Source organism: Nicotiana tomentosiformis, chromosome 2, assembly GCF_000390325.3.
Source record: "Nicotiana tomentosiformis chromosome 2, ASM39032v3, whole genome shotgun sequence".
In the NCBI taxonomy this organism is placed as follows: domain Eukaryota; kingdom Viridiplantae; phylum Streptophyta; class Magnoliopsida; order Solanales; family Solanaceae; genus Nicotiana; species Nicotiana tomentosiformis.
Genome location: NC_090813.1, coordinates 188072246 through 188083676, shown reverse-complemented (window position 1 = coordinate 188083676; position 11431 = coordinate 188072246). Strand labels below are relative to the sequence as shown.

At 34.8% G+C, this 11431-nt stretch overlaps 1 protein-coding gene across 1 annotated transcript; it reads right to left on the bottom strand.

Annotated features, from left to right (window-relative positions):
* Window positions 1-7568: 7568 nt before the first annotated feature.
* Window positions 7569-8255, bottom strand: LOC104097906 (agamous-like MADS-box protein AGL62). Its single transcript, XM_009604529.4, has one exon. The coding sequence runs from the start codon at window positions 8253-8255 to the stop codon at window positions 7569-7571; it is 687 nt and encodes a 228-aa protein (XP_009602824.1).
* Between the last annotated feature and the right edge of the window lie 3176 nt (window positions 8256-11431).

The following is an 11431-nucleotide window of genomic DNA, read 5'->3' as shown; positions in this document are numbered from 1 at the left end:
GAGCTCGGTAGAAGGCGAAATTTGGAGAGATTTTCAGAGGAAGTTTTTGGGTAATGATTCTTAACTCCCTTGTGGTTATATTCCACTAATCTATGCTAGAATTCATCATTTAAATTCAGATTTGGGGTGAAAATTTGAGAAAAATTCTTAGGCCGAATTTTGGGGTTTTGATCAAGATTTTGATGTTGGATTTTAGTAAATTCGATATGGTTAGATTCGTGAGTGAATGAGATTTCGTATTTTATGACTTTTACCTGATTCCGAGACATGGGCCCATATCGACTTTTTAGGGCAAATTTCGGAATTTTTGTTAAAGTATTGATTTAATTAATTAGATGAGTCTATTATGATTGTAAATATGATACGTAATTGCTTTTGGCTAGATTTGGGCCATTCAGAGCCGGATATTCGTGAAAAGGGCAATCTTACGGATTGATTGAGCTTGACTCGAAGTAAGTATCTTGCCTAACCTTGTGTGGGGGAACTACCCCTTAGGATTTGAGTCATCTATGTTGATTGTAGTCTGTATACGCGAGGTGACGAGTGCGTGCTCGGACTTATTTGTGGACAGTTGGCCTTTTAGAGTTCTTATGTCCTTATATTCACTGTGTATGATGTTATTTTTGATAGTTTGAATTCCTATTTGCTAGTTTCACCTCTACATGCTTTGATTAGAGATAATTGCTTTAGGATTCACTCTTACTGTCTATTTGACCCTTATTCGACTTAACCAAAGATTTTACCTCTTTTATCGTCGTGCTATATTTTTCATAACTGCTTATCTTTAATTAAAATCATTATTTTCTCATCCTATAATTGTTTAGTCTTAATTGGAGTTATGATTATCTTCCGCTGCTTATCCTTACTTGAATTGTTGAATTTTTCTTGTAATTGCTCAACCTCAAAAGGAGTTTAGATAACCTATATCTTTGTTGACTTGCCATTATTTGGAACTATTTGACTCGTGTTGGCTTCTTATTGTTGACTTGAATATTGTGGAATTGTTGCTACATTTTTGTTTTGTTTTCCCTTGTTAAGTTGTTCTCCTTGTGCCTAGCATTCTTTACTGTGGTTATTCCTTGTGAATGAGTTCTACCGTTCTTGTGATTTAAATTCTTGAGTTGATTTGCTCGTCGTACCTTGTATTTCTGTCATTGTTGCTTTTGTACTCGTTGTGGTGATGAACGAGGTTTCTTTCGTGTTATAGTTGTTATCTCTGTTGTTTGCGCTGCATATTTAAATTGGGACTACGGACGTATTCCGGGAGATCCCCCAGCACTGCATATTTAAATTTGGACTACGGACGTATTTCGGGAGATCCTCCAGCACTGCATATTTATTTTGGGACTACGGACGTATTCCGGAAGATCTCCCAGTACTACATATTTAAATTGGGACTACGGACATATTTCGGGAGATCCCCCAGCACTGCATATTTAAATTGGGACTATGGACGTATTGCGGGAGATCCCCCTGTCTTGCATAATTAATTCGGGACTACGGGACGGTATCCCGGTAGATTTTTCCTGTGATTATATCTGTATTCGGAGCTGCTAATCTTCCATACTTAGGTGTCACTGGGTGACTTATACTCGAAGGATATTACTTGAAGAGTTTATATTTGAAAAGTATTTATCTTGAAGGAACTATGTTTGAAGATATTTATTTAAAAGGGTTATACTTGAAAAATATTTATCTTGAAAGAACTATGTTTGAAGGCTAATTATTTGAAAAGTTTATATTTGAAAGGTTTTATCTTGAAAGAACTATGTTTGAAAGATATTTATTTGAAGGAAGTATATTTTAAAAATAATTTCTTATTGGAAAGGATTATATTCTAAAGACCTCAATTTAAAAACTTACGGGGTGAAAGTTTACACTTGAAGGATTTGACTAATTTATTAGGGTTGTTGGCTGAGACCTGATGTGAAAACTATTGCAGCTGCTGAGTTACTACTTGCCTTTACTGTATTGTGATTTCTGGATTTGGGTTGTGTTTTCGTTCATTCTTCTGTGTCTTATTTTGGTGTTCCGCTGTTACTTCCTATTTTTCCTTCCTTATTGCAGTTGCTATGTAGTTAGCCATATCGCGGGGTCATTAGATAGATGTCATATTCTGTCATCCCTATACTTATGTTTGTTCGGTTTATTAGACCAGTGGGTGTCTTGGCTAGTCCTCATCACTACTTCACCGAGGTTAGTCTTGATACTTACTGGGCACCACTATGGTGTGCTCATGATACTCTTCTGCACATATTTTTGTGTAGATCCAGGTAATTGTTCGTTAACTAGTTGTGTGGACTGTTGTTGCGGAGACTCAAGGTAAACCTGCCGCTGCGTTCGCAGACTTCGGAGTCACCTTCAACTTTTCGTTTTGCATTGTTTATTCTTATTTCTGGACAGTTGTATTTAGAAGTTTTCTAGCAAACACTCTATAGAGCTTATGACTTGTACTACCGGTTTTGGGAACTATAAGAGATTCTATTTAAATAATGTTGTTATTTTAATTATTGTTAGGCTTACCTAGTCCTTAAGACTAGGTGCCATCACGATACCCAAACGGAGGGGAAATTAGGTCATGACAGTGGCCTTTAAAAAGAATTATAGTAATTTCCGCCAAAAGAGTGTTTAACTTCCTGGTAACACAAAGTTATGTCACCGGAAAGCAGAGGGACTATCTGTATTAGGTAAAATATGTTATGGCACATAGCCACCCAAGAAAGGGACATGTGGAACCTAAGCCAGGAGGACGAAAAATCGGATGCGGCTATCCCGTCTATCATCGGAAAAGATAACGTTCATGAAGGCATTGAAGACTCTGTGCCCGGTAGCCTTCAATGAGGAATATTCCATAGCATTAAGAGCAATGACCCATTACAGAGAATTTGGCATTTATGTTCACCGTTACGTCTTCATCAATGCTCATCATAATTGACATTAAAGAAGGGCACAACCTTAGTACCTTTTTCATAGCTATAAATAATAAGCTCAATGATCATTGGAAGGGACATGAATTTTCTGGCTAACTTATACTGTATTCTATATAGAATTTTAATACAATTTTGCTTTCTCGCCCTTTGATCTCATCATTACCGTGCCCGAAAATCCTGTTCCCAGACTCGTCAGCTCTGTCATTTCATTTACATTTTAAGGCTGAGTATTTTATATTTCTTCAGTTATTTTGTTATTTTTTGGATCAAATTAATTCACTTTTCTAGAAACCACGAACAAATTCAACTGTACCATTTTACGGGTAAGCAAATATATCAATATTTGATTTTTGTATTTGGTTTTGGATATAGAGTTCATTACATTGGTGCTTTCATCAATTCGACCTCTAATGGCAGCGGCAGTACTTGATAAATTCAGAGGCGGCAACACAGATGGCTGGGTTTATCAAGCAGAGTGGTACTTCAAATTCCTTGGCTTCTCCGAGGAAGACTGGTTACCTCTTCCTTACTTCTACCTTGAAGATGAGGCCCTCACATGGTTTGATTGGCTATATCCTAACAAACAGTTCCATGATTGGAACAACTTAAACGAAAAATTATTTTTGCGATTTCAAAAATGGAATGTTAGTTCAATAAAACATAGCATAAAATAATTTTCGAGCCCACAAATTGTTTGTGTGTCCTTAAAAAATTTAATTCCCTCACTGTTGCCCAAGGTTATAGATTACTTTCTCCCACGATAGAACGGAAAAACTATTCTGTAATACTGGCAATCAAAATTACAGAATTTCAGCAAACTCAACAAACGGAGAAAATCACACTCGACACTTTATGTATTTGGAAAAAATAATACAACAATGTAGAAAATATGGGAGAAGTTTTCTGATTTTTATCTATTTAAATTGAGACTAAGCCTCTTAATTTATAGACAATAAAAAGGTGAGATGAAGAGGTGCAACCCAAAACTTAACTCTTCCATTTCCCATTCACACCCTTTAAAGAAAAACCCAACAAGTTATGCTACTTTGTATCAGTCTGAAGCCCATCTATCTCTCTTACCTGATTTTGAACCATAATTCCAACTTCTATGGGTTAGAATCTGCACTCAAAGTTGGAAACTCAGAGGCGAAGCATGTGTTCGATGAAATATTTACTGGAGTTTTGACCAAAGCAGTGGATGAAACTTATTCTGTTAAAGCAACGTGGCAACGCGCAGATGCACGCGTCTCTATCTCTCACTTTGTAGTTGATTTGAACGATAATCAATCACCTAAAACGTTCGACGAAATGTTACATAGTGGCTGTCCTAAGGTATTCGAAAAGGTGCAATCAGTTTCTCCAGTCGAACTGCCTGATGCCGAAGCTACAACTCCTGATAGCAGCAAAGTCCAACTGTTCGATGACAGTTCCCATAGAGATATGCCAGAGAGGTACGTTAATACGACTTCTCTTGATCGTGGCTCTAGTGAACGGCAAATTGAATTTGAGGTCTTGGATGACATGTATCTTGCTGACTTTTTCATGGGACCAAAAACTATTGTGAATCTATATCTTGATAAAAAATTTCTGGAGAATGAGGATGGGATTTCAACAGGTAAAATGCCTTCAGATGAAATGATACCGGATGTTGAGCATGGAAACTCTAGTGGGAAAGTAGAACATGATGAAGGTATTCTATTGGTGATGAGTGTACCGCATATTGCTTTCTCAATGAATTTCGATAGTACTTGAAATGATTACTCGACCATAGTTGTGGACGATTTCAAGGAAATCCCTGAGAAATCAGCTTGTCATATTGATAACACTTTCGCTGATCAACGTCGGAGGGTTTTTGTGTTGGAGATCTAGGAATAAGTTTCACATTAAGTATCACGTTTAAGTCTCTAATAGGTTATACAGTGAATATGGAGCCACTTCTATTGATGGGATCTACTGGCATATTTTTCTTCTTTGCAAATGTTAACTCTATGACTCAAGTGTGGGATCCCGGACGGCTATGGTTGCATAATCATTATTGGACTTGCTATTTTACTAGGCCAACATCTGACTTCATTACTGATGCATTAGTCCTTGCTCCACATCTTGGTGTTGTTCTAGATGCTGCCAGCAAAATTCACAGAGAAAGAACTGCACAAGTCCTTCAAGGTGTTATAGCTCGGCAATTTGGGGTAAATCTGAGAGCCCAAGTTACTTTTGAAATGAGTGTAGTCTTCGATCCTGGCGGAGACCCTTTTGACGTACCAACTCTTGAAGACAGAGAGGGTGTCCTTGAGGCAATCTTGAAAGCCATAGCTAATCTGTCTATATACATGGTACCTTTCTGTATTGATAATTTCTGTTTTCATCAATTGAAAGCAACTATTCACGACATTACCAAGTCAGAGTATTATTTCATCATTGAGTCACATTCCGCGGATAGCATTAGAGTTACTGGTGCATTCCTTTTGCTGGAGAATAAGGGTCACCAAGGAAATTGTGCTTCTAGATCAAAGAATTGTTATGGTCCACGGAATACAGCTATGTACTTTAAAAATATTGGTTTCACCGAGAATACATCTGCATTCGTTGGGTTAAAAGCTAGGAGGGATTCTGAACAGTTTGCATATGATAGCGCAAAGTCGTTTTGGCCTTCATTGTGCAAAATTGCCATACCAAGACTTGAAATCTCTGAAGGCTTACCATTTGCTGTATTTGTTGCTTTGCTAGAGGTTCTAGAGGCACAACTTGCCCTTGTCATGGAGGGGGTTCTTGTTTTCCTTTCTACTTGTGATAGAGATGAGCTCGCCACCGCAACATATATGCCAAGGTTTGCGCTAGTCATTGAAGTCGCTTCAATAAACATCATTACCCGAACTAGTATTGCTAGCACATATGGGACTGCTGTTTTCTTTTTTATATGCAAGTGGACTTGCCAATCAGTGGCCCTTGCACCTGTGGATATTTATATAGCCACAATTAGTTTACCATTGTTTTTAGGGTTTTTTGACTCTAACCTTGAGGGCAAAGTTCTTGTTGAGGACATGAGTATTGTTATAAATCAGCCCGAACCCAATATTAAGCTGAGAAGAGCCATTGGGCCGAGAAGAAGACAGAGGACAAGGCCTTTAAAAAGGTTAATTTGGGATCCAGGCCCAAGAGATGCAATCAGGAATCAGTTAAAAAGGACTAGTGGTTAGTAAGGGGGTTTTGCGAATTGTTATTTAGAAATTCCCCTCTCCTGGTCTCTCTCTTCCTCGTCTATTTCTCTCTGTGGCTCTGTCTCTCTCTCGTCTGTTTCTTTCTGTTACTATCCTTACATATTGTTGCTTCCTAGTGTAATTTCTTTGTTCTCGGTAGTAATATATCAATCTTTGGTTCTGTATTTGGTTTTGGATATTGGGTCCATTACAATAGGCCTTTGCAGTTGCCTGGGCTGAAACATTATGGGCAAGTCCTACTGATGAACTATTAACTGGTTTGACACTAGTTATGTTATACGGGAAAAACTAAAAATGACACTTATCAGGTAGCCACTTTAAGGGCCACTAATTGAGGAATAGCCAGTGTTTTGTAAAATAGTTAAGAAATAGCCACAACTTAAAAACCGGGGGGAAGTAGATGAAAAATAGCCACATGAAACTCAAAGTGCTGTAATTGAAAACTCAAGGACAATAATGTGTCCTAATGAAAAATGCTTGAATGAAGTTTTACATTCCAATTCCTATTGAATGTATCAAATCCATGATCTCTACGAACTCTCTAGCATAACTTACTTCCAAAATTCACGACAAAAGAACTAATTTGTTATACAAACCCTAAATCTTAACGCCATTTGAATGAATTTTGGATTGTTCTGTTGAATATAAGTTAGTAAAATTACTTTGGACTATGTCAAAATCTTTATTTTGATCAATGGTCCAGTCCCCAGTGCAATGTCTTTGATGTTAAGTATCTGATCCATTTCTTCCTTCTTTGCATTGTTGTTGCATGAAAGAATTTAGTATTTGCGTCTCCCTCGTTTAACCATTGAATCCTAAATTTAATTATCTTGAGTGTGTGTATAGCCCTTGGCTCATTCGATCTTGTTAATGCCTGTGTTTTGAAAGAGTTTTGGCAGACTTCCATTTCCATAACATTTAACGCAACTCAACTTGTTAGAAACAAGAAAAATCAAAAATAATTGAAGAAAATGTATGCTACCTTGTTAACTAACAAACAATCAAGATTTATAAATTAATAGAGCGAAATTACTACTCCACACTTAAACTTGTTGCACGCACAAGAAAATTGAGATTTCATAAGCCTAATAGTAATACCAACTAGAAATACAATTGTTCAAAATACAATCTTTTGTAAATGATTTTCCAATTCCGAATTCTTTCATCACTATGTTTTTAATTAATGTAGTAATACTAATTAGTTTTGTCACTTGAGCAATTAGCTTATTTGAGATTATTAATTAAAAAACAACAGCTTCTCAGTTTTGTGTTTTATATATATATATATATATATATATATATATATATATATATATATATATATATATAACAAAAGATCACGACATGCTACTTCTTCATAAACAAGAGAAAGAAAATTAGAAAGGTAAAACATGCAACTTCTTAATCAATACTCAACTAATTAATCATAATAACCGCTTAAGAATTGGCCATCTCCAGGGTAATTTAATTGATAAGGAACAATTGAAGAACAATAGTCGATAGCAGCCTGATTCAAGAATTGATCCTCAGCCCCAAATCTAGCAATATTATTATTTATAGTTGAAGTAGTTGGCAGTACTGAAGAACCAGTAATCATACTCAATTCATCAGCTCTCATTGTTACTTTCTTCTTCAATTCTTCCAATGCAGCCATAAATTCTTCAAGTTCCTCAATTCCCATATCATCAATTGGTTCATTCCACCAAAATCCCTCATTATTATTCACAATCTTTGAATTTTCAATAATCTCCTTTTTTTTCTTATCAGCCTCCAATTCTCTACAAATTTGAGAATAATATTGATTGTTCTGTTGCACATTGTATTGATCGGCGGTCGATGACGATGATGATTTTCCGATGAGATAACGGTTGATAACGGCGTCAACGTTGGGATGACCGAAAGCAAAAAGACGCTGTCGTTTTAAAGATTGAACGAGAATAGCGATTTCTGCACCGCTTAAGATGCAAAGTTCGCTAGCTTTTTTAAAAAGTCCTAAACGGCGTTTGGAGAAAGTAGCATGCCGACTGTTTAGATTGTCTATTCGCTTGATTGCAATTTTTCTCCGTCCTTGAGTTTTCTTCACAGTACTGTGAGTAGTAGTATTCATTGTAGGAGAAAGAAGAAGATTAATTGTAATTATGGCTTTCGTAAATTGAGGACTTGTTGATGTATAATTTATAGAAGACTTATTTGGTGTATGAATAAAAGATATCGGAAAAGACTCATTTACTCGTTTTAATTGAAGGGAACTGGTTTTTAATTTGGAATGCTGTTCTACTTAAATAAAAAAACATAAGGAAACCGTTCCATAAATTTGTTAGTTATTGGAAAATTAGAATCTTTAATACTATATACTTACCATAACTTTTGTTACTAATTGGAAAACTAGAATCTTTAACAGGATTCAAGAATAGGAAAAAATATATTTATATTACTGGCACGCTTCGTCGTCAATGTTAAATTGTTTGGTAATTTGGTGTGCCCCTCCTTGCCCCTTTTTCGATATTTGAAAAGGAATTTTATTAGAAAAATATTTATATTAGAAAATCATTCAGGTACGGGAGTCTAATTGGTTATTAGACCAATAGTCTAATTTCTATGACTATAAGAATATATTATTAAAAATAAAATGAAATTTAAAAGTAAAGAGTCTTCAAATATTAAAAGTACTTATTATTTATTATACGCACAAAAGAAGAAGATTATCATGTAAAATGAAACAAAAGAAAGTATAAATTATGGTATAAAGCTAGCAATGAAGGGTTTAATAGGCACATTTGAACATATTAGTATTAGTGTACGCGTATTGCACGTGTTTTCCATCTCATTGTATAATTGTTGTAAAAAAATTACATAAATATTATTTTAAAATTTTTGTTTGCATTATAAAATAAAAATATAATTAAGCTCCTGAAATTACTAAATTGTAGATCCTATATAACTAATTCAATAAAAAAAGAAATAATAAATTTTAAGATTTGTGTTTAAATGTTCTGCATTTGAATAATTTTACATGCTTGTGTACTTTCCTTGAATGAACTTTTATGTCTTCTCTTTAGTGCTGATCTCATGAAAACTATTGTTCATCACGCTAAGCATCCTAAATGCTACATATATGGATTTATTTCAATTGGTATAATTTATATAAAGAAAAATATTAGTTGATTTTAAAGTCTTAAATATTAGGACTTCCTACCTAATTTTATAAAATTTAATGAGTAAAATTTTAGTTGATTCTAAAGCTCTAAATATTATAAAAACAACTAAATAATAATATTGTTCAGTGTGAAAGCAATTTTTTATAGAGTAAAAACAATTAAAGCAGTAAATTAATAGAAGATAATCTAAAAAATAGAAAATAACGGAGATTTATAATTACCTATCTAGAGAAATTAAAAGATTTAGACGAAAATGGTGTTACTGGACTATTTATAGAGCCATCAATTAGGTGATTAAGACACCGTTTGTTTGCACTTAATGACGTTTGTTTGCATTTAATGACGGTCTGAATCTTAGTCATTCAGATCTCATACATTAAATGTGTTTGTTTTTAAAGTCTGAATCTTAATCATTAAGTGTGTTTATTTTTTTTTACTTCACAACCACTTAATGAGTCTGATAGGTCTGTATGATTAAGATCTATAACAAAGACTTAATTTATTAAGATGTTATCATCCACATTCATTACTAATTGCCGTCACCGCCTACCATTATCAACTACCACCACCAACACCATCATTCTCAACTATAGTCACCGCCACTACCACCACCCACCATTATCCTCAACCATAACCACATACTCACCCACATCAACTACCACCACTACCACCACCATCATCCTCAACCATAACCACATACTCACCCACCTCAACTGCCACCACCAACCACCCAATCACCATCAATAAACATAGCCGGCACCGCCCACCATTATTTACTAACACCACCCACCACCACCTTCCTCAACCATAATCGCTATCGCTGCCAATCACCACTAGCTACCACCAAGAACCACCACCATCAACTAAAATCATCACCAACCACTGCCTCTAGTCGGCACTCACAAGCACCTTCGTTAGCCATCACCACCACCAACAACCATATTATTGATAGAATATGAGATTAATTAGTATTGTATTTGAATTTATTGATAGAATATTAGATTAATTAGTATTGTATTTGAATTTATGTTTATTAATTTTTAAATAAAGATAAATTATATATATTCAGATGTTTAAAAAATAAATAGTCTTAATCATTTAATATTCAGATCTTAAAACACATTTTAATATTCAGATATCTTAATCTTGATACACAACTTGATATTTAGATTCAAACATTTTAATCTTAAAAAAACAAATGAGGCATAAATATCTCTAAGTACAATTAATTGTGTCTTGTTGGTTTGACCAAAAAGAAAAGTGGTTGGTCTTTAGAGAATTTAAATTGTGAGGAAGATTTTCAATCACATTAGATTCAAGTTTTTACAAAAGTTAATAAAAGGGACGTGAAAAACCATGGGAATCAATTTGAGTGGTTAAAAGCAATATAAATTCTCTTAAAGACGAAATCTAAGTTGACTTCAAAGAGATATTCGTAATATAAATAAAAATAAAATATATTAATTGTACCTATATAAGGACTTATTAATAAGGGAAAATTTAATAACTAAATTTTTGGTTATTTTGAAGTCCTAATATTCGATAAATAATATAATTACGTTTTGTCTAATATAAAATTAATTTTTTAGAGTAAAAACAGTAAACGATATTTCGCTAAGGGATTGCGTGCTCTTAATATAGTATAGATATATGTAACGACCCGACTTGTCATTTTAAGAATTAACGCACCCGTTCAGTGACTTAAGGTCTCGAGAAGTCTCGCAATATGTATTATGACCCGCGTGTATGGTCGAGTTTGATTTACGGATGATTCGAAGAGATTTGGGACACTTAGTCCCTAAGACGGAAGCTTAAGTCTTAGGATTTTGACCGTAGTTGGAACTGTGTGAAGACGACTCTGGAATGGAGTTCTGTCGGTTATGTTAGCTCCGTTGAGTAATTTTGGACTTAGGTGCGTGTCCGGACTATGAATCTGAGGTCTGTAGCCAATTTAGGCTTGAAATGGCGAAAGTCGAATTTTTGAAAAATTGGACCGAAAGTGAACTTTTTGATATCGGGCTCGGAATCTGATTCCGGAAGTTGGAGTAGGTCCATAATGTCAATTATGACTTGTGTGCAAAATTTGAAGTCATTCCGGATTGATTTGATGTGTTTCGGCACAAGT

What these genes read in the sequence shown, in the direction of transcription:
- LOC104097906 (XM_009604529.4), bottom strand. Translation starts at nt 8,255, where the DNA reads ATGAATACTACTACTCACAGTACTGTGAAGAAAACTCAAGGACGGAGA.